The 23,474-nt window shown below is 38.3% G+C and overlaps 2 protein-coding genes and 1 non-coding gene across 4 annotated transcripts; 2 read left to right on the forward strand and 1 right to left on the reverse strand.

Moving 5' to 3' along the window:
- Window positions 1–1,950: 1,950 nt before the first annotated feature.
- Window positions 1,951–2,057, reverse strand: LOC120111241. The gene has a single exon (XR_005512319.1). It is a non-coding gene; the product is annotated as a small nucleolar RNA R71 (small nucleolar RNA).
- LOC120111187 lies at window positions 2,047–10,539 on the forward strand. Its single transcript, XM_039127746.1, has 3 exons — window positions 2,047–4,327; window positions 4,802–6,724; window positions 10,535–10,539. The coding sequence occupies exons 1-3, from the start codon at window positions 2,107–2,109 to the stop codon at window positions 10,537–10,539; spliced, it is 4,149 nt and encodes a 1,382-aa protein (XP_038983674.1). The 5' UTR covers window positions 2,047–2,106.
- Window positions 10,540–13,014: 2,475 nt separating this feature from the next.
- Window positions 13,015–15,553, forward strand: LOC103713359. 2 transcript variants are annotated; one of them, XM_008800256.4, is made up of 2 exons: window positions 13,015–13,274; window positions 13,989–15,553. In XM_008800256.4, the coding sequence occupies exon 2, from the start codon at window positions 14,014–14,016 to the stop codon at window positions 15,304–15,306; it is 1,293 nt and encodes a 430-aa protein (XP_008798478.2). In that variant the 5' UTR covers window positions 13,015–13,274; window positions 13,989–14,013; the 3' UTR covers window positions 15,307–15,553. The 2 variants fall into 2 exon arrangements, with proteins under 2 accessions (XP_008798478.2, XP_008798479.2); XM_008800257.4 differs by lacking the exon at window positions 13,015–13,274 and adding an exon at window positions 13,311–13,742.
- The last annotated feature ends 7,921 nt before the right edge of the window (window positions 15,554–23,474 follow it).

The following is a 23,474-nucleotide window of genomic DNA, read 5'->3' on the forward strand; positions in this document are numbered from 1 at the left end:
TTTAATCATCAATTGGATTTTAATGTTTTTGATTTGATTTATGGTGCAGTAGATTGATAGAAAATATTTCAAACTTATATATTTTCTTTGATTTGTTATTTCCTCCGGGTATAACAGATGCTTAGAAATCCCTGTAGTTTAAAATAGAATTACTGTAATGCTGCCCATAAAACTAAATCTATTTAACTGAGATAATAGATGATTTTAGGAAAAACATGATGAAGTGCTAGGCTGAATCCTGATGCCTTAGTTATATTTTGTTAATCCGAATATTATTTAGCCTTTAGTTTTTGTTCACTGTCAAATCCCTGTGGATTCGATCTCGGACTCACCGAGAATATTACTTTGCTACACCCTATACTTGGGGTATCCTACGTTTAATTTTTCTTTTTAAAAGAGCAAGATTAAAATCGTAGCAAGTTTTTGGCGCCGTTGCCGGGGATTTGCAACGTGGAACGAGAACAAGGCTGAAAATTTCAACTCTTTATTTCTAGTTCTTCAATTTTTCTTTATTTTTAACACAGCTATTTCAAATCTTTTCAGATTCAAGGGCGACACAAAGCAGGACCAGTAACGAGGAAGATCAAGATCACATTTTTGGATTCCCGGAGTGAACGAACTCCGGCCGTGAGTATTTAAATTAATTTTTCTGTTTTGCTCATACTAGTCCTATTTTTCCTAGATTATAATTTTACTCTTATTTTAAAAAAAGTTAAAAAAATTATTATTAATTAAAATAATAAAATAATAAAAATAATAAATAAATAAAAAGAAAAAAAAATTTAGCTAGTTTGCTTGATCAACTATTCAACTGCAATTTAATGACATGACATAAAATGATAAAAATCTTCTTGATTGTTGCATATAGTATAAAGCATTTGCATAAAATAATCTAAGGGCTGAACCCATTAACAAGATAAGGTCGGGATTTCATTACTCGTCCTTAGCCCAAAAATCATCCAAGTGCATAAATATCCTAAGCCTAATTAAAATCAACTAGACATTGGCCCCTAAGGATAATCGAGCTCAATAGGACGAAGACCACTGAAAGTTGCACCAATTTCGCTCTATGACCCCGGTCGATGTCTAGGCAAGCTTTGTCCCTTTAAGTGATTAAAGGGAGACAGTTTCTGTTCGAGGAAAGTGGGTTTTAAGTGGGACCTTTGCTATACGCATCGTGACCCCTCCACTTACCTGGGAGCTTACCTGGTCGACTAGGTTATTAGACCGGATTGGAGGCTTAAGTGTACTCTTCAGCCCAGTTAGGAGCTGTCTAGAATTTTTAGGAAAACCTTAGAAATTGTTGGGTGATGCATGTTTTAATTAAACTTTTGTTTTGCTGTATTAGGGTGTTTGTGTAAAAAAAAAAATAATAATAATAAAAATAAAAATAAAAATAAAAATAAAAAATAATAAAATAAATAAAAAATAATAAAAAAAACTTAGTATATGCGGTTGTGGCAAAGAGATAAAACGAATAGATTATTTCGAGTTGAATCAAAAGATAAAAATTTAATTATTCAAAATTCAAATAATCAAATGGAAGATAATGGTAGTAATCAGGGAGATAATGAATTTCAGGATGACTTACCTATTAGAACGCTTCGTGATTATCTACAACCCGCTAGGACCAGTACCCCATCCTGTATGGTTATTCCTACTGCTGCGGGAGCTTTTGACATGAAACCGGGAATAATCCAATTACTTCCAAAGTTTCACGGACTTGATTCTGAAAGTCCCTATTTGCATCTGAAAGAATTTGATGAAGTATGTTCAACACTTCATTTCAATGATGTCACTGAAGAGGTAGTTAAGCTTAAGTTATTTCCTTTTTCTTTAAAGGAAAAAGCTAAGTCATGGTTACACTCCTTAAGGCCTAGGACCATAGCTACCTGGCAAGAAATGACAAGAGAATTTTTAAAGAAATTCTTCCCAACACATAAAACAAACACACTTAGAAGAAATATCATGAACTTTGCACAAAAAGATGGAGAAACATTTTTTCAGTGTTGGGAAAGATTTAAGGACCTTCTCCTTACTTGCCCACATCATGGATACGAAATTTGGAGAATCATCAGTTTCTTTTATGATGGTTTGACCTCCAATATGAGACAATTTGTGGAAATGATGTGTAATGGTGAATTTATGAATAAGGAACCAGAGGAAGCCTGGGACTATTTTGATCTGTTGGCAGAAAATGCACAGGCCTGGGATACAACAGATAAGAACGAGAAACCTCAAAAATCGACTAATACTAAAGGAGGAATGTATCATGTTAAAGAAGAAAATGATGTAAATTTAAAGATTGCTAATCTAACTAGGAAGGTTGAAGCCATTGAATTAAGCAGAGCCAATACAGGAAAGACACCTACTATAGATGAAAGTATTTGTGAAATCTGTGAGAGTAATGCACACTTAACCAAGGATTGTCCTACAATCCCCGCCTTCCAAGAAGTGTTGCATGATCAAGCGAATTTCACAAATGCTTATAAGAGACCATTTCCTGAAACATATAATCCTAGTTGGCGAAACCATCCTAATTTTAGTTGGAGACATGGACCCACTGCCAATGAATCTCAAGGGAATTCCATACCCTATGTGCCACCCCATAAGAGATCTCTTGAGGATACTTTGCAGGCATTCATGCAAGGGCAGACCCAGATAAATCAGAATACCATGCAGTCACTTCAAGAACTTAAAAATTCTGTAGGTAGAATTGAGGCTCAACTCAATGTTAGGGAAAAAGGGACATTTCCAGCCCAACCTCAATCTAACCCAAAGGGTCAACATGAGGTCCATGAAGCAAGTTCATCCCAACCTAAAATTGAACAAGTTAAGTCTGTTACAACCCTTCGGAGTGGAAAAATAATTAACAAAGAAATTCCAACAAAAGATGACAAACCTAAAAAATCTATTGAAAAGAATGATGAAGATGATAATGAACAAAATGATCCAATACTGCATCACAAGATAGTTGCTCCATTTCCTCAGCGCTTGCTTGCAGCTAAAAAGGGAATACCTGATCAAGAAATTCTAGAAATCTTTAAACAAGTAAAGATTAACATTCCTCTATTAGATGCCATTAAGCAGATCCCATCTTATGCCAAATTTTTAAAAGATCTGTGTACTATAAAGCGAAAACTTTGCGTACAAAAGAAAGCTTTTCTAACTGAACAGGTGAGTGCTATTCTCAAACACAACACCCCACCTAAATATAAAGATCCTGGTTGTCCTACCATATCTTGCATCATAGGAAACTTCAGGATACAACGAGCCCTTCTGGATTTAGGTGCTAGTGTTAACTTACTGCCCTATTCAGTTTATGAACAGTTAGGACTTGGTGAATTAAAACCCACCAAGGTTACTCTCCAACTTGCCGATCGATCTATAAAGATACCAAGAGGAATAGTCGAGGATGTACTTGTCCAAGTTGATAAATTTTATTTTCCAGTCGACTTCATAGTATTAGATACCCAGCCTGTCATGAATTGTACCACTCCAATACCTGTCATTCTAGGCCGCCCATTTCTAGCTACTTCCAATGCTTTAATCAACTGTCGAAATGGAATAATGAAAATGTCATTCGGGAATATGACTATAGATTTTAATATATTTAACATTTGTAAACAACCCGATAATGATAATGAAAATGATGAAATTCATGGAGTTAATCTGATCGACTCCATTGTAGAAGATGTTCTTGTCCCATCGCTTTCTTCTGATCCTTTAGAAACATGCCTAACTCATTTCGGAAATACAGATATCAACCAAAATTTTAGAGAAATCAGTGCTATATTAGATTCAGCTCCTTTGTTGGATACAGATAGGTGGAAATCTCGTTTTGAAGAATTGCCCACACGCAACAATAGTCCTCTACCATCTAGTGTTCAAGCACCTAAACTTGAGCTAAAGCCTTTGCCATCTGAGCTCAAGTACGCATACCTTGGTCAAGAAGAGACCTTTCCTGTGATCATATCATCCCAACTCGAACAAAATCAGGAATTAAAATTATTAGAAATTCTCAAAGAGCATAAGGGAGCATTAGGGTGGACAATTGCTGATATCAAGGGAATTAGTCCCTCAATTTGCACTCATAGAATCCACTTAGAGGCTGATGCCAAACCTTCTCGTCAACCTCAACGTCGATTAAACCCAAACATGAAGGATGTGGTTAGAGCAGAAGTTCTGAAACTTCTGGATGCGGGTATGATCTACCCAATTTCAGATAGTAAATGGGTAAGTCCAACCCAAGTGGTCCCGAAAAAATCTGGTGTTACTGTAGTCAAAAATGCCAACAATGAATTAGTTCCAACTAGGGTCCCCACTAGTTGGCGTGTATGCATTGACTATAGGAAACTTAATTCTGTCACTAGGAAGGATCATTTTCCTCTACCTTTTATTGATCAAATTTTAGAAAGGTTAGCGGGTCATAAATATTATTGCTTCCTAGATGGCTATTCAGGTTACAACCAAATTGCAATTGATCCTGAAGATCAGGAAAAGACCACTTTTACATGTCCTTTTGGCACATTTGCTTACAAGAGAATGCCTTTTGGATTATGTAATGCTCCTGCAACCTTCCAAAGATGCATGCTCAGTATTTTTTCTGACATGGTTGAGCGTTTTTTGGAAGTCTTCATGGATGATTTTTCTGTTTTCGGCTCCTCTTTTGAAAACTGTATAGACCATTTAAGGCTAGTCTTAATTCGGTGTGAGGAGAAGAATCTAATCTTAAACTGGGAAAAGTGCCATTTCATGGTAACTAGGGGAATTGTTCTCGGGCATGTCATTTCATCTGAAGGAATTGAAGTAGACAAGGCTAAAATTGATTTAATTGCTAACTTACCCAACCCAAAAACTATCAAAGATATACGCTCATTTTTGGGTCATGCAGGATTTTATAGGAGATTCATTAAAGATTTTAGCTCAATATCTAAACCCTTATGTAATCTCCTTCAGAAGGAAACCCAATTTGTGTGGTCTGAAGAATGTCAAAAAGCTTTTGATAAACTTAAAAGCTTGCTGACCTCTGCTCCCATCATGCAACCACCTGACTGGTCACTTCCTTTTGAAATTATGTGTGATGCTAGTGAATATGCAGTTGGGGTAGTTCTAGGGCAAAGAAAAGAAAGAAAGCCTTATGTTATTTACTATGCAAGTAAGACTTTAAATAGTGCACAAATGAATTACACCACTACGGAAAAAGAACTACTCACCGTAGTATTTGCACTAGAAAAATTTAGGTCTTACTTGATTGGATCCAAAATCATTATCTACACTGACCATGCTGCCCTTAAGTACCTTCTTTCAAAAAAGGATGCTAAGGCGCGTTTGCTTAGGTGGATCCTTCTGCTCCAAGAATTTTTTCTAGAAATAAGAGATAAAAAGAGGGTAGAGAATGTAGTAGCTGATCACTTGTCTCGTCTCACTTTTCCAGATTCCTTAGACAATTCACCCATAAAAGACACTTTTCCTGATGAGCAACTGTTTGAGATCACATCTTCACCCTGGTTTGCAGACATTGCAAATTTTCTAGTCACAGGTGAACTACCAAGTCATTGGAATAAACAAGACAAAAGAAAATTTTTGACTGAAATAAAAAATTTTTTCTGGGATGATCCTTATCTTTTCAAATACTGCCCAGATCAAATTATTAGGAGATGTGTACCTAATGACGAATTTATTAGTGTCATTTCCTTTTGTCATTCTGAAGCTTGCGGTGGTCATTTCTCTGCTAAGAAAACGGCTGCAAAAATTTTACAGTGCGGTTTCTATTGGCCCACCTTGTTTAAAGATTCCCATAACTTTTGCAAAGCTTGCGAGCGTTGTCAAAAGTTAGGTGGGATAACTCGTAGGAATATGATGCCTCTCAACCCAATTTTAATTATCGAAATATTTGATTGTTGGGGAATAGATTTTATGGGCCCATTTCCTCCTTCATTCGGAAATTTGTACATTTTAGTAGCTGTAGATTATGTCTCCAAATGGATTGAGGCAATTCCTTGCAAACATAATGACCACAAAACTGTTCTAAAATTTTTAAAGGAAAACATTCTTTCTAGATTTGGAACGCCTCGAGCCATCATCAGTGATGGGGGTTCACACTTCTGTAATAAGCCCTTTGAGGCTTTAATGCGAAAATATGGGATCACCCATAAAATCGCCACCCCTTATCATCCACAAACAAGTGGACAAGTTGAAGTATCAAATCGATCAATTAAGAATATTCTGGAAAAAACGGTTAACCCAAATCGCAAAGACTGGTCCTTGCGTTTAACTGATGCACTTTGGGCTTATCATACTGCTTTTAAAACTCCGATTGGTATGTCTTCGTACCGTCTTATTTTTGGTAAACCGTGTCACTTGCCTGTGGAATTGGAGCATAGAGCCTACTGGGCTATTAAGAGATTTAATTTTGATATGGATAAGGCTAGTTCACTACGCAAACTTCAACTTAATGAACTAGAGGAAATCAGGAATGAAGCATATGAGAATGTTCGAATTTATAAGAACAAAATGAAAGTCTTTCATGATAGAAATATTATGAGAAAAATATTTGAGCCTTCCCAGAAAGTTCTATTGTATAATTCAAGACTTCATTTATTTCCAGAAAAATTGAGATCTAGATGGACCGGCCCATTTATAGTTAAAACTGTTTATCCGTATGGAACCGTTGAAATAGAGAATCCAAACACCGGTAATATTTTTAAAGTAAATGGCCAACGTTTGAAGTTATTTTTGGACAACTTTACCCCAGAGGTTGAATCGACCAATCTGGGAGACCCTGTTTATCAGGATTGATCTCTATATCTGCTAGAGATCCTCTGTTTGTACATAATTTTTCTTTCTTTCATATGACAATTGGTGAGCAACAGCAGTGTGCAGTCATTCTATCAGGTAAATTCTCACCTTCAGTCTTATTATACTTCATACAATCATATTTAATGCACTCATGTTGAAACATTGGGGACAATGTTGAATTTAAGTTGGGGGGAGAGATTACTATATTTTTCTATATATCATACCAATTGTCATATATTTTAAAAAAAAAAAATTATTTAAACATATATGTTGTAGTCATTTAATTACCACTATATTTTTCAAAGAAATAAACATGTGCAGCTATTAAGGCAAGGAGCATATTATGACTTATCAGAGACCTATTACTAGATCCCCACATAGGTATTCAATGACAATAGGAAGGCCTCAGGAGTTCACTTGTTTTACCTACTTGTTTGTTGATCTTATTCGCAAGAGAAGTACGAGTGTCCTTGTCTTAAAGTTCATGATTTGGTTTTCACATAAAGATTGAGTTTGAAATTCCCGGCTAGATCACCTGGGTGCCTTATGTTCTGACCTTGGTTGACCTATAGTCACAATACAGTCACGTTACATATGTATATATATATAAAAAAAAAAAAGAAAGAGAGAGAGAAATAATACAGTTTGTCTTCACTGAGTAACCGGGCCTCTTACCTACAAAGCAGCGAGTGTTCGCGTAAAAAGGTGAAAATAACTGAAATAAGTGATTAGTCTGGCCTCGTGGCGTAGTCTGGTTCGAGTAATTAAGTCCGAGGGGTGTTTCACCTAATGCCTTGAGCCAACTGGATCAAGAGTCATTGACCCAAAGCTCGTTACATGGACCTTACTAGAGCCTAATGGAGTTGGACTGTTGTAGTCATTGTGTTAAAAAAAAAAAAAAAAAAAAAAAAATATTTTAAACATGAGTGAGTTAGTTAAACTTAAACCAAGTGACATGTGGATGACTGGTTTGACTCCATTATTTTAGAACTCTATGTACCTGGGATGTCTAGTTGGGATTGATAGCTTCATTTTTATATGCGAACCATTCTGGATAAATAACATGTGATATTCAGAAAATTTAGTGGATCGGGAGCTAACAAATGATAGTTAACACTTGTGAATTTGAGTAGTGCACCTAGAACTCAAGGGGTACCCAATTGTGGTGGAGGTATAGGTATTCTGAAACATCACATTTACATTTGCCTTAAGGATTGCTATGCTTTAAAGTATGTTTTTGATTAAAAAAAAAAAAAAAAAAAAAGATGTTTGTGGGTAACATCACTGCAAACCCTCACGAGACAACACTCGTCCACTAGGGTAACCTAGGAGTTTAACGGCTTGTTGCACGTGCTAAGTGCAATCGTCATGCTCTACGAAAATGAGTATTTATTTTAATTCATGCATATTAATAAACAATACTTTTGCACTCTCATCTTATCATTTTTACACTAAATTGCTAGAGACTAGCAATAAGCTAGTTGGGGGGTGTGATGAGAGTACAAAAGTGAAATTCAAACCCAGTAACTCTGGATTTGAACCCAATGCCTGGCAGCCCAAGCTCAATAAATTTTCCAAACATCCACAGCATGGGGGCTTTGAATTTTTCTAATTTCCCAACCGACCGTGGAAACGGACTTTTTAATTCCAAGCATCATGGCATCTCATCCAAGGGACCTAAACCAAATCCAAGGGACTTAAATCAGACCCAAGAGACCTAAGCTAAACTAGCTCTTCAATTCCAAATGGCATCTTATTAGCATCTTTTCGTTTCCCCTGTTCTTCCCAGTTCATCCAAGCGAGGAGCCGACGGAAGAGAAGCGAGGAAAGCAGTCATCGGGAGGAGAAGAGTCCCAAGTCTCATCCGCTCCCAAACCGGCTCTTTCTTGCATCCCACCTTAGCAACTCCCCAACGAACAGAGTACGCGTGAGGAGCTTCCCATCGTCTTCCAACCGTCCGTGGCTCTCAACGGCAGTAAGGGAACTCCAAAGCCAATCCATCCGTTCGCATCCCTGCAGCCGAAGAGTCCCAAGCATTCAAATCCCAGCTTCATCCGCTCCCAGCAGCGTCCGTTCGCATCCCGCCTCAACAACCCCCCATCCGTTCCTGCAGCCGAAGAGTTTCAAGCAATTGAAACCATCCGCAATCCTCCAGCGTCCTTCTGTCTTCCCTTCAACATGCTGAAGGCGTCTATAAAAGAGGGGGAGAGCCATCCGGAGGAGCCATCTGGTGGAGGAGAACCAGCCGCACGGATTCATTCCTACACAGGCGGACGGGAGAGGAAGAGGAGGAGGTTCTATCGGCATTATTCCCAGCCGGACGGATCCATCCCAGTTCGGGCGAGAAAGGGAGGAAGGAGGAGGACACGGAGAGGAGGAATCCAAACAACAGCAGTCCTTCTTCCGATCTTTCCAGCCGGGCGAGGGAGGAGAGGAGCTAGCCGGGTGAGAGGAGGAGGAGACACGAGAGAGAAGAGAAAACAGAGCACTCTGTTTTCTCAACCAAATTTAAAAAAAAAAGAAAAAGGGATTTATGCTTATTTTATTTATTCTATGCTAATCCTTTTTATGAAAATGTTTGCATCTCATATGGATAGCTAAATTTCTTTAAGCTAAGGCTAGGGAAAAGCCTAGCATTCTCTTCATGTATTTCCTTTAATCATCAATTAGATTTTAATGTTTTTGATTTGATTTATGGTGCAGTAGATTGATAGAAAATATTTCAAACTTATATATTTTCTTTGATTTGTTATTTCCCCCGGGTATAACAGATGCTTAGAAATCCCTGTAGTTTAAAATAGAATTACTGTAATGCTGCCCATAAAACTAAATCTATTTAACTGAGATAATAGATGATTTTAGGAAAAACATGATGAAGTGCTAGGCTGAATCCTGATGCCTTAGTTATATTTTGTTAATCCGAATATTATTTAGCCTTTAGTTTTTGTTCACTGTCAAATCCCTGTGGATTCGATCTCGGACTCACCGAGAATATTACTTTGCTACACCCTATACTTGGGGTATCCTACGTTTAATTTTTCTTTTTAAAAGAGCAAGATTAAAATCGTAGCAATATTTAAATAGCAACTTTGAATTTAGGAATTACATGCTCCTCAATCAATGGAGTGGATGATGTCTAGATCCACCATGCTTGAGTTATTTAACATGTCCACTAAATCAAACCATGCACATATTTCTACAAGGTCAGTCAAAGTCATCATTGGATATCATCAACCTACCGGTCGATGGTCAAACTATTTTTAGGAGAAGAAAGTTACACAATACCAGATGTGGGTATGGATTAGGTTTGGCTACTTGATCCAAACTATAGTTTCAGGTCAAGTTTTCACTCTTCTTGTGCGTTACAAATCAATAGAATTCTTCTTAATTTGACGATATTAGGTCAAATTTGGTCCATATTTTATAGAGCATAATCGACAATCTTAGCTATTTTGGATTGGAGGTGTTGTTGTTGTTGGTTTAGATTAATGAGTTCACATCCCTTCATTGACTTTGGTTAAGAATAGTTTTGGATTCACAAAGCAAACCAGATACTTGGCTAATATTCTTATTTAGTTCAAGTTGGATATGGCATCCTCGAATAAATTTAATACAAACCACATAAATTTCTCCATGTTTCTTGGTTGCTAGCAATTTGCCAAAGGGAAATGAGGTTGATAGCACAGAGTTTTGCAGTTTATTACATCATTCAAATGTAATTTTTGATGTTCAGGGTAAAAGGTGTCGTGCTTATAGTTGTTTGGACCATCAGCCAAGCCAAAAGGGCCAAGCGATGAGCCACCTTAACTAATGTCTTATAACCACTCAGCCAACTCCTTTTCAACTCCTCTCTAAGCTCTCACTTGTTACATCCACTCCATCAGCGTCAAGGTCAAGGGCTAGGGTTTCTCTAATAGCCATCTTGCAGGCTGATGGTCCCTACAAGCCATCCTTGGTACCAATTCCGTTCAATTAATCAAGCCTTTTTGCCATCATGTTGGTTGGTGAAAACCTTAATAATTACATTTTTTATCATATTTGCCACTAGATACTGTTTCACATGTATGACAATGCCCTATCTTGCGCTCATACACCGAACTGTAACCATGCACCTTAGTTACGTAAGCTTCATCCAACCTATGTGATGAAGCACAGCTCATGACAATAGTGTTGCGGATTGCGTTGCTGCATATGTAGGCAACCATATGAGATCAATTTTTTGAAATTGTACTATTGGGGTTGAAATTTGGCCTGAGGGTGACCATGCCGGAGGAAGCCGAGAAGACGCCGATCGGGATGGAGAAAGAGAGCCACCTCATGCGCTCTGGAGTACCTGCACAAAGCCTTGGCCGGGGATTCCGGCGAAGGCCCTCTAATGGCTAAGTTAGAGTTGATCCATCATTTTTTGGGAAAAAAATCTCTGAGTGTTTTTGGTATGGCTTATTTTAGTCCTCATAAGGGTGCCCAGGTGGCTGAGGTATGATTCTTTTTTATTATGGAAGGAGATGGTCTTGGTCAAGTGGCATGTGGCCAAGGCTAGGGCTCGCTTGACGCACACGGTTTGGACAGTCCTTGTGCACGGCATGACGTTGGCTGGTGTGGCAGGATATGACTCTTGGCAGGTATGATAGGGTATGGCTTTTGGCAAGGTCGGCTCGGCCTTTGATAGGGTTCAAGGTCGGCCTGGCTCTCAGCGAGACTGAGACCTGGCCTACTCAGCTCTTAGGTCTGCTCGGCAGAAATTGGATGGTTCCATGCTAGAGCAGGACGATCCATTTTGCTTCCCATCATGTACCATATCGGTTCGTGTACTGGTGAGGGATTTGCCATACTCTGATGTGTGAGGCTGTATTTATAGAAGAGCAGTGTAGCTTACCTATCTCAACAGGCAAAGAAAACAAAAAGAAAAAGAGCACGATTTATTGCCATCAAGTTTTTTTGTTCGCAGCCACTAAGAACAAAAACAAAGTTGCAAACCTTATGAAAGATGCACATAGTGCTTCCAAAAGTCTACAAAATGAAACAAATGCTTTACTTCCTATTTATCGTAAAAAACAAACATTGCCAAAGAAAAGTGTTAGGAGACGTCCGTTTCATTCATGTGAAAAGTTGCTTGGACGTGGTAATGCCTGCCTCGCGACTCCTCACCAACTCCTGCTGGTCCTGTAAAAACTAATGTGAATGTCACCAGGTCTCCCATTATGACATGACATGCCGAGCTTTTTGTGTGCATGAAACTGATGGCCATAGCATTACTCTCATTAATCTATCAAATAATGAATTGAATGTATACATGCTAATGAGACTTGGGGTTAGCTGGTCTCACATTCTAAATTTCTAATGCACGCAAGTTAAAAAGAATGAAGTAGGCCACGCCCCTAACTCACGATATTATCTTCTCTTCTTCCGTCTCGAATCTAACCAAAGTCCAAACCGGGCAAGTCAAATTGACAACCGACCCCTATCCACGGGCGACGGCAGCTTTTGCTTATCCATGACCATGCCAAGTCCAAGGCCAACAATAGACGACACCACATCCCTCCAAAACCCGTCGTTCTCTTCTGGCTTTTCCACTAGGCGACTCCCTAGGTAGCTAACTCTTCTTTTGACCTCCAAAAAGCTAAAACTTTTTGTAATGCTATATAATAATCAAAAGATGGACGGCAATTAAATAAGGTATGTAAAGCTTTTTATTTTAACAGTCGATGATGGATATTAAGTATTGTATAATATTTTGCGGTAATTTTTTTTGGAAATGCTAATTATTTTTTGGTTATGTATATTAAGTATTTTGGGTGATTGATAGCTATTATCAAAAAATGGACGGCATTAAATAAGATATGTAAAGCCTTGTCAATTTTTTTAATGGTGGATATCAAGTATTGCACAACATTTTATGGTATAGATCATGCATGACAGAAGATTTCTTTTGGAAATGCTAATTATCTTTGGGTTATGTATGCTAAGTATTTTGGGTAATTGAACTAAGACAGAAAGAAGAGTCATCTTAAAATCTATCTGGAAGGAAGTGCAAGTGGGACTCAAACGAGCGGAATAAAAGATAAACAAGTTAAAACAGCAGTACCAACTAGAAAGTGGAGCAAGGCACGGTGTGAAAGGGTTTTAGGACACTGTGTGAAAGGGTTTTACTTTTAGGCCCCACTTCAAAAGCACCGTCCTCGTTCCGGATTAATCCTCCAAATTGTTTACTATTTTCTTCCTCTTTCGAGTTCTTTAATGGCCTTGAGTCACGAGCTGGCCCTTTAAAGACTTCCTAGATTTATACTGAAATCTCTTGACTTTTGAGGAAAAGCGAAGAGACTGGTTCAGCCTTTGAGCACCTCCTTTGTCCCTCCCCTCTTTTCTTTTATATCTTTTGCCCCCTTGGAGGATGAGGCTTTCCTAGACCTTTCCCTGCTCTTTTACCCTGTTTCGCTCCTCGGATTGTGGTGGTGGTCTCTTCGCGGCCCAAGGTGAGGCTTTTTTCGGGGTTTGCTGCCGTTTGGTGTTGCTTTTTCGATTCGCTCCGTCGCGATAAATTGGAAAAAATCTTTCTTTCTTTTTTTCTTCTTAATGGGATCCGTGTTCGGGTTGATTTGGCCCGAGATGTTTTTTTGTGTTTTTTTGCTCCCTTCTTTCGGAGTTTTGGTTTTGGAAGGATTTTGTTTTAGGGTTTTGGAAGTTGAGTTCGTTTCTGGAAATTTAGGGTGTTTTGGACTTTGAGTTCCGGAATCTCCTGGAAGGCATCAAAATTCGATTTTGGCCTTGGAAATTGGGTGTTTTTGAGGAATTTGAAACCTAGGAAGGAGTTCAGGATTATGGGGATTCTATACAAAAAATCCCAAGCTGAGAGCTTCTGGAGTTGGGCGGCTCAAAAGTTTGGATTTCTCCCATTTCTCCTAGCTAGGGTTTCGAATTATCAGCTTCATTAGCAAAATTAGGTGGGTTAAATCAGAAACATCAGTTTTTCTTAACAAATTCCAATTTTTGAGTCAAGGAAATTTTGTAAATTTTACTGCTTCTATGTTTCAAATGTGGTTTTGATTTTAATTCTGCAATCTTAGATAAGGTTGAGCAACTCTGCTGGTATTAACTCTTGCAAATTCTTTTATATATGCTCTCAGCACCCGGATCTTTAATACCCATATATAGTCTAAAATTGGGCTTCGTTTGATTTGGTATTGCAGGAATAACAGTTCCTTGATTCAATTCATGGAGTCCTCCCAACCCTTCTCACCATGCTCCAAATCAGCTGCTGCCACGGCCGTGCTCAAGGAGCCTAGGCCTGAACCTGTCAACAAGAACTCTACCAGCTTCGTCGGTGAAGTTGCCCCTCAGCAGCCTGCACCGATGGCGGCAACCCCTGAGGGTTTCATTGGCTGTCTCGAGGTCTTCATTCATCAGGCGCGTGACATCCACAACATCTGTATCTACCACAAGCAAGATGTTTATGCCAAGATATGCCTGACCAGCGACCCCGAAGCAACTGTCTCGACCAAGATCATCAATGGTGGAGGAAGGAACCCGGTCTTCAATGAGAATCTGCAGCTCAATGTCCGAACCATTGACTCTTCTCTCAAATGTGAGGTCTGGATGCTGAGTAGGGTGAAGAATTATCTTGAGGACCAGCTGTTGGGTTTTGCTCTGGTGCCCCTCTCAGAGGTTGTCATCACCAATGGAAAGTTGGAGAAGGAATTCTCCCTCTCTTCTACTGATCTCTTCCACTCACCGGCTGGTTTTGTTCAATTATCGCTCTCCTACATCGGTTCATCACCGGAGGTTATGCCCATTCCAGCTCCCACGGCCTCTGTGATTCCGGATGTTGCTTTGCCAGATTCGGACAAGGATGATGCGATCCCTTGCGCGTATGATAAAATCGAGTTCCCTGACTTGAAGATTGTGAATGAAAATCAGCTGATGGTTTCCGAGTATTTTGGGATCCAATGCACCAATTTGGATGCCCAGAGCTCAGAGAGCTTGATTACTTTGGAGAATGACAACCGCCCAGATGGTGATGCAGGGGTCCATATTGTCGAGAGTTTGTCAACTGACAGTAGTCTTGATTCTGCTGGAGCTTTGAAAAATGACACTCCTGTAAGCAGTGTCTCAACAACTGAATCTCCTGTGGTGCTTCCCACCTCCTCTCAGTCTGTCTCTGGTCCCTCGGCAGCTACATCATCTCTGAGCCAGAAGGATAAGAGTGCAGAAGTTACTGAAGGTGAGGCTGATTCATCTTCTGGTGGGCAGTCGGACAGTGCATTCATGAAGCCTATGATCAGCATAAACATTGAGCCGGAGCAGACCGTTGATCAAAAGGACATTGTTGATTTGTATATGAAAAGCATGCAGCAGTTCACAGAGTCATTGGCCAAAATGAAACTTCCAATGGATATCGAGAGTAGCAGCCCCACCACTGAAAATGCTAATGCTGGTTCTGAGAAAAATTTGCCAGCAGCCAAAGGGACTGGCTCTAGAGTTTTCTATGGAAGTAGAGCATTCTTCTGAAGTTATTCCACTGGAGGGTATACTGGTGACTCTAGAGTTGGCACTATAGTGGTCAGTTAATTCTAAGTAGTGAAAAATGAACTCCTTTTTGTATGCTGTTTATGTTTATCAGAAGGTGAAAAATGACTTGTGCTCACTACAGACTTGCTGTTGTTACTACTTTTACATGTGTCTGATATGCTTGCCTTCCTTTCCCATTTGTATGGAGTTGTGATAAGTTTGTTAATGTTTTCAGATAATTCTTCTCTTGGCGCCTTTTTTCTCCAATTACCATCTTTATTTTGGATTTGAATGGCATATGTTTGCATTATGGCAATCATCTGCATGATTTAGTGGATAACTTGACTGCATTATAAGTATTTAACCTTAAGTATAAATGGAAAGAAGTTAATTGATATGCTACTCTTAGGAACTGGAAGTCTTAAATCCTATGCTTGTCTTGTTCAGTAATGATATTGAGCGGCCTTTCTCAGTGATATGTTGTAAATGGATTTGATCTATCGCAATGGGGATTGTATACAATAGCTAATTTAGTGGGGCATGTATGGCTTGCTTGTATTTTTTGAAATGATTGATTTAGGCCCTATTTGGGGGAGCTGTTGGAAGTAGAGCTTTTATAAAAAGCTGTTTGCTGTTTGGTAACTACATTTCTAAAGTGCTGTGGCACTTTAACATTTGTTTGGTAAACAAACTGAGAAAGTACTTTTGTATGACAAAATGACCATAAAGGACATTACTAGTATTATACAATAGTGCATAATAAAATATAATATATATTAATACATAAATATATGATATAGTATAATATTAATATAATGTAACATAATATTATTATAATATAGTACTATAACATTGTATACTATAGGATAATAATTTAAAATAATATTAAATTATTTAACATAACATAATATTATATTATATTATATTTATAGTATAATACAATAATAAATGTATAAAATATTATAATTATTAGTATAAATTAATTTTTTACTCTTTTTTTTTACTCTTTTGATGACCATTTATTTCTCTAACAAATTTTCTAACTAGGTGAAAAAATTGATTAAATAATTACTAATATTTTTATTTAGTTATTTATTTATTTATTATTTTATTTCATTGAAATATATTTATTTATTATTTTATTTATTTATTTATTCGTTCATTTATATACATATATATTTATTTATTTATTTTTTTTTATTTTTCTTTTTTTTTTCTTCTCTTTTTTTTCTTTCCTTTTCTTCTTTTTTTTCTTTTCTTTTTTCTTCTCTTCTTCTCCTTCCTTCCTCTCTTTCCTTCTTCTCCTTTCTTCTTCTCCCGCGAAGCCGGCGGCGCCGGAAGGGGGACCGGGCCGCGGGAGGGGGGCCGGGATGGTGGGCCGCGGCGGCCGCCGGAGGAGGGGGGCTCGGGAGGGGACCGGGACAGCGGGCCCCGACGGCCACGGGGGGAGGGGGGCTCGGGAGGGGGCCGGGACGGCGGGCCCCGACGACCGCGGGGGGAGGGGGGCTCGGGAGGGGGCCGGGACGGCGTGCCGCGGCGACCGCGGGGGAGGAGGGGCTCGGAGGGGGCCGGGACGGCGTGCCGCGGCGACCGCGGGGGAGGGAGGGCCTCGGGAGGGGGCCGAGACGGCGGGCCGGCCGGGGAGGCTGCGGCCATGGCGGCCCCTTCCTCCCCTTCCTTTTTTTTTTTGGGCTGTGTGGTGGGTCGCAGCGGCGGGGGGCTCGGGTGGGGGCTGGGGGGCGCGGCCACGGGTGGCCGGCGTGGTGGCTGCCTCCCAAAAAAAAAAAAAAAAAGGAGGGCCGACGGCATTGAGGAGAAGGAGATAGAGAGGGAGAGAGAGAGAGAGAGGGGGGATGGTGAGAGAGAAAGAGGCGGTGGGATTGAGATTTTTGGGAGGAAAAAGAAACTTTTAAATGGGGGTATTTTGGTCAAAAATACAGCTTCCCGACAAAGCTGAAAACAGCGTTTTCGGAAAGCTCCAAAATTGAGCTTCTGCCAAAAAGCTGTTTTCAGCTTCCCGCAAAAGCTGAAACAGCTTCTTGGAAATTTTACCAAACACACTTTTTTTCCTAAAAGTACTTTTGGAGGGCCAGAAAGTGCTTTTTGGCCCTCCAAAAGCTCCCCCAAACAGGGCCTTAATATCTAAAAAACATAACCGTCTTGTTGTCAAGACTTTGATAAGATCTCCAGTTCCTGGTCCTATGTGATATCTGAATATCATTAAAAAGCTAGTAATCAACTGAACCATCAACATTGCATTTTTATTAGTTTAGAGGGAAATTAGTTAATCTTCTTAAAATCCTTATAAAAAGTGAATAGTTAGTCATAATAAAAATTTAATTATCAGAAAAAAAAACAATTTTGTATTACATCAGATAAAGTATGTTAAAAATTAAGGTGAGAACTTAGCTGAAGATTATAATGTTTATTAAATAAAGAAATGTATTATGAAGAAGGTTGTCTAAGAGGACAAACTAAAGACTCATTATCAATGGTTACATTCAAGTCCTGTTGGTTTTATTTCTTGCTTTAATCAGTGCAGTGCCAAGTAAACCATCTTTTTGGCTCTTTAGATCTTCTAAAAGTTGGAATAGATATTGTTTCAGTCCTTCAGATTGATCTGTTATTTGCTAGAATATGTTGGCTGCTATAGTTAAGCAACAATGGTGAATGTAATCATTGAGTTTCTTGCTAGAAATATGGATTTTAAAAGCACTCTCTCAGCCAACCAATTTCTTCACTGAACTAGATATCAGCGACCTTATACTGACAATTTTTATGCTATTAAACCTTGTAAGAAATTATAAACTTAGCTTTCTATGATATAAATAACAACAATTAGTTGCCAAATTGGAAAATTGCGTGAGAATTCATCAGAGAATATTGGTTGTTTTTGTTGTTGAAAGAATAGTTCCTTAGCCATTTAGTATACCAATGCTTAAAAAGTATAAGCTTAAGTTTTTCATACATATATAAACTATAAATTATAAGTTATGGTATCAGGCTATCAGCAATTCACTGGAATGTAAGGATAGCAATAATAACTATGATTGTTTCAACAGGACTATGTCTCAGTAATTATGTTATGGCTTTCCTATTGCTTAGTGATTAAGGTGATTTTATAACAGGATGGTAATTTATGTTTCATAACTGCAAGGGTTTATCATTCCTCTATTAATTATGATTCGTTTATATCCTTACCCTTTTATTATTTATTATTATTTGTGAGACCTGTCTTTGACTAGATCTTGTTTACCTTATTGGGTTCAGTCAACAGTTGGGAAGAGAAGTGCTTCACTCCAATTTGTGGCAAGGGCTAGCAAATATAAGTTTACCACTTTGGGGTATGACATAATATGTAGGTACTGGTAATGTTGAATGTGTATTGACTTGGGTTCTTGCACTGATTAATTACTGGTTCTTCTGACATCCTCAACATCTAGCGAGTATATCTTGGTGGCTAGGGGCCATAGAAAACAATATGGCCCATAACTAGTCATATCTGGCGAAGGTTAGTAGGTTGGTATTGGAATTAGTTGTGCTGGACTTCACAGTAGTTCCTTGGGGCGCTCTAAATTTCTTGGGGCTACATTAGTGCACTAGTGATGTTAAGCAATGCCTTGCTGCCTGCAAAAAGAATGCATGCCAAATGAGATCCCATGGTAGTTTACCATTTAGCTAAATTCATGTGCTTGTTATTTTGCGAAGACATAGCCTCCATTATGGTAAACTTCTACAATCTCTCCAACTCAGATTTTCTGACTTGATAGAACCTTAGTGATGAACTTGTGAATTATACTGGAGAATGCTGTTTTTTGATGTTGGAGGTATAGACTTCCTGGTTTCTGGAGGCCAACAGCCCAATGTTGTCTTTATGTTGGTAATGAAATCCTCATTAGTCGTTATGAATAACCAATTGCCTGTAATCTGAGACAAGGACTTCCTTGAAAGTTAGTGCCACCAACTCCAAGATAATGTGTGTGACTTGAGTGGTTTGGGCTGACAGTAGTTCAGGTTCTCATACTTTGGTTCTTGCCATCATCCACTTGCTAAGTGTGATGCTAGCAATACTTCTATCCGGTGGCATGCTGGGTACCACAATTTTCCATTGCTATATATGATCAGACCGATCTTCTGTTCTAGTTATTTCGCTGTCTGCCCAGATGATATTTGTATAGTGATGCATAGCTTATGAATTTGTGTGATCATGAGCTGGCAAAACAGGAACATGCAAGGAAACATAGTAGCCATGTTGCTCTCTGATCTCCATCCAGAAGTGGGTCTTCTTGATGATAATGGAAGTTTGGTATTTTTCCAGGCTGTCAAGGTTCTTTGTGGTCCTTAATTTGAGGATTTTGTTTTAAAGATTTGGATTTATAGTGCTTTTGTGTTTGTAGCAAGCTAGCATTAGTGTAGGATCTCATCTCTCATTGATTTGAGTGATGAAATTGAGTTTATTTGACTATCTATTTGACTCTTAATTGCTCTGAATTGCATCTCCTTTTGCCAATACATTGTGGGTAAGCCTTTTACCACTTGCTGGTACATTGTAAAGTCCAATGCACAAATATTCTAGGTTCTGTTTGCCTGCAAAGAGCAGGAGGTGAGAACACACATGACGCAGAGAAATATTGATTATTTTCTTTTTTTGGAATGTTTAGTTAATAATGTAGGTTATAATAAATCATACAATCAAGTGAACTGCATGGCGAAGTTCATATAAGCAGAACCTAATTTCTCATAGACTGTGATTTGAGATTTGACATTTCTCATCTGACCATCTTACTCTGTATTAGATTTCAAGTTGATGATCTAAAGGTTGCTTATGTCATGGCTTACGGCATGGAAAACCTCACTGTATCATTTCCATAGCCTACAGCAGTCATTCTGTGATCGGTGGGTTTATATGGAGGAGCACCTGATGTTACTATATTCCACTTGATATCTCAACATTTTTTAGAAAATATGACCGTAAACCAGTTGGAATGGAGTAAAAGGATTCATGTAGCTTATCCCCACTAGTTTAGAATTAAGGTTTAGTGGAGTATTTATGATGCCACATCATCATTACATGGTCATTGGCCTCCAATTTTCAAATAATTTTAAATCCATATGACGATCTGATTCTGAGATACTCCTTTTTGAACCCTCTCTAAATTATGTCCTGCTCACAAATTAATTTTTCTCTATTGTATTGTTCTTAAATTGTCTAGCTTTATCATCCATCCAAGCACCATTAAAAGTTGTTGCAGATCACTGTCAGAAACCCATAATATCACCTTACTCACATGATTCAGAGTAATTGCTACTAAACGTATTTTTTCATTTTTGGTTTTCTTTACATTATCAAATGATGATCCAAATTCAAGTATAAATAGGAGGTGCATTTCTTGGATCTTTTTTCATGTTATTGGTCGCTGTTTTCTTTATCCATTAATTGATGAACTGTCTCTTAGTTGTTTGAAGATTTGTCTAACTAATCTTTCTTGTCATTTCGACTTTTCTTAGTAAGATGAGATTGCATTTACTGCTGTCACCTTCAAATTGGGTTCATTAACTGTTAAAATCCTTCACTTAGGATCCAAATTGTATTGACCGTGGAATATGGTGATTTGTCATAGCAATAATTGTAATTTCCTTGTCTTGGGTTTGAATTAGTAAATGTGGGCCAGTAGAAGTAGACTTTGATCTTCGTTGGGCTTGTAAATGACTTTCCAATTTTCAGAACTATGTAATAAAGAACGAGTTTTCTTTAGGCTGGAAACACGAAATGCGGGATGCTTTATCCTGACCTATGAGAGATTTCATACTGCAATTTTGATGTATAATTCTAGTCTGGTACTTCTATATGATTCTTTTCTTTATGCCCAGCCTTCTGAATTGTTTTAAGATTTGTTGAACCGATCTTTCTCTGGTCATATTACTGCTTACAGAGACAAGTTTGCATTACTGCTGTCACCTTCAGCTTGCAGTCCCTTGTCTAGAAACCAAAGACCGGAATATGGTGATTTGTCGTAGCAATGTTTGTGGTTTGATTGTTCTGAGTTTGAAATGTAAATCTGTGCCAGTGGACGAGGTCTTCTTCAATCTCTGGCAGGATACAGAATTACTTTCCAGCTTTCTGAACTAGCTGGAGATTATAATGAAGAATGAGTGTTTTCTGTGGGATGGAAACTTGATACTGTTTAACCGCACAATGCTTTATTAATGACATATGAGAAATCCAGATTGCAATTTCCAAGTATTAATTCTAGGCTGGCACTTTCAGTCTCTTTTTTTTCACGCTATTGATGGTTGTTTTCTTTACCAATAAAATACATTGTGCCAAACTCTCTGAATTGCTGGAAGATCTGTCAAACTGATCTTGCTTTTGTCATGCTGACTTTGCGTAATGAGACAAGTTTGCATTTACTGCTGTCGCCTTTGGTAGGTTTTGCTAATGTTTGAGATCTCTGAGTCAGAACCCAAATTAAATTGAATGTGGAATATGGCGATTTGTCATAGCAGTGATTGTGATTTGCTTGTCTTGAGTTTGAAATAATAAATGTCAGCCGGTGGAAGATATCTTCTTCTTTTCTTTTTTTTTTCCGGGGGTGGGAGTGGGGGGGTGCTTGTAAATTACTTTCCAGCTTTCAGAACCATGAAGAACTAGTGTTTTCTGTATGCTGGAAACATGAGTTGTTATGCTTTGGCACTGTCATGACAGGTATCCAGATAGGTCTTTTTCAGTCACCATCATGGATGGGATTTATCCAGATTCTGTTGTCTGGAAAATTTACCTGACTGTATTATCTTGATCTAATCTAAATTTGAAGAATAGAGATAAACAGAAAATGGGAAGTGTGCAGGTGCATGTGTACACATTTTTATCTACAGATATCGCTTCAATTATTTTGATGTAATGGTTGAGACAACCTAGATTTTGGATAATTTTGTATCTGATTTGGCTTTTAAGTGGCGTGTGATGTGTGATAATTGGATATCTTACTATCATATTAGGAATTAGCAATGTGGTTAAGTAAAGAGTAAAATTATTCTTATTGTTCTGAAAACAGAAAAAAATTTGGGCATCTAGTAGTTGAATTATGTTGAGCCTGCTAAGTTTTGCCTCACAAAAGACTGAAATATGTGGTTATGATCAATAGCAAATCATTCGGGGAAGCCCATCTCTGGAGCCGTGGCATGCATAATTAGGCCATCTAGTAGATTGTTATGCCTTTGAAATCTGCCTCTCTCAAGGAATGTTGCTGATTTCAGACATTGGTATTGTTTGGTTTACAATGTTTCAGAAAATGTTTGGTTTTGAATGAGAACAACCCCCTCAATGGGCATCGCAAATTCTCCACCCTAGCTTGCCAAACATGCGGCCATTTTAAGAACCTGTCTCGAGAAGCTCAGAAGCTGCCATGGGTACACTTGTTTCATTCCTGGGTAAAGTATTGCAGCTTCTCAGAGTCGCCTGTTAGTTCTACCTAGTCTTTCAAAACCCTTGCCTGCTGCTGATTTTAATGGGATGCCTTTCATTTCAAAGATCTTAGCATAAAACAAGTGCCCTTTCAGTATGCATACATGCGTGTACACACACAAACACATATATATTGATAGACAAAAAAATTATGGTATCTATTTTTGTGCACTAGCTCTAGCATTACATATATCTGATTGAGATTATATTCATGTAGGTACAGTAGTGGATAGACTAGAATAGAAATGTTAGATAACTTTTTGTTTTGTTGATTTATTATGGGATGATTTTATTGAAAGAGACCAAAGTTGTGGTATCTTTTTTACTCAAGATTGGGTCTATATGCAAAGATGTTATGCTCGTGGCTTCAGGGGGTGTTTTATATATGTGTGTGTATGTATATATATATATATATATCACATCCTCATTTTTTTTCAGCATTGTACTTGAATTATTTAAATTCTACTTGCAAGTACGTAAGAGAAAGAAGAGCGCTGCACCCTATAAGCACAACTCCTAGTTTCCCTTCTGTAAGCAAGAAATATAGATTCAAGGAACTACTTCGGGACCTAGGATGTAGTTACTTTTCTTCCAGAGCTGCTGCCAATCAATTGCCCTAATTTACTGAGGTGTTCCGATGATTTCAGGTTTCTTGTTTAATTTTCCATACAGCAATGCATTAAACGTAGTAGTTTTCTCTAGA

The sequence above is a fragment of the Phoenix dactylifera genome, chromosome 6 (assembly GCF_009389715.1).
Source record: "Phoenix dactylifera cultivar Barhee BC4 chromosome 6, palm_55x_up_171113_PBpolish2nd_filt_p, whole genome shotgun sequence".
Taxonomy (NCBI): Eukaryota; Viridiplantae; Streptophyta; class Magnoliopsida; order Arecales; family Arecaceae; genus Phoenix; species Phoenix dactylifera.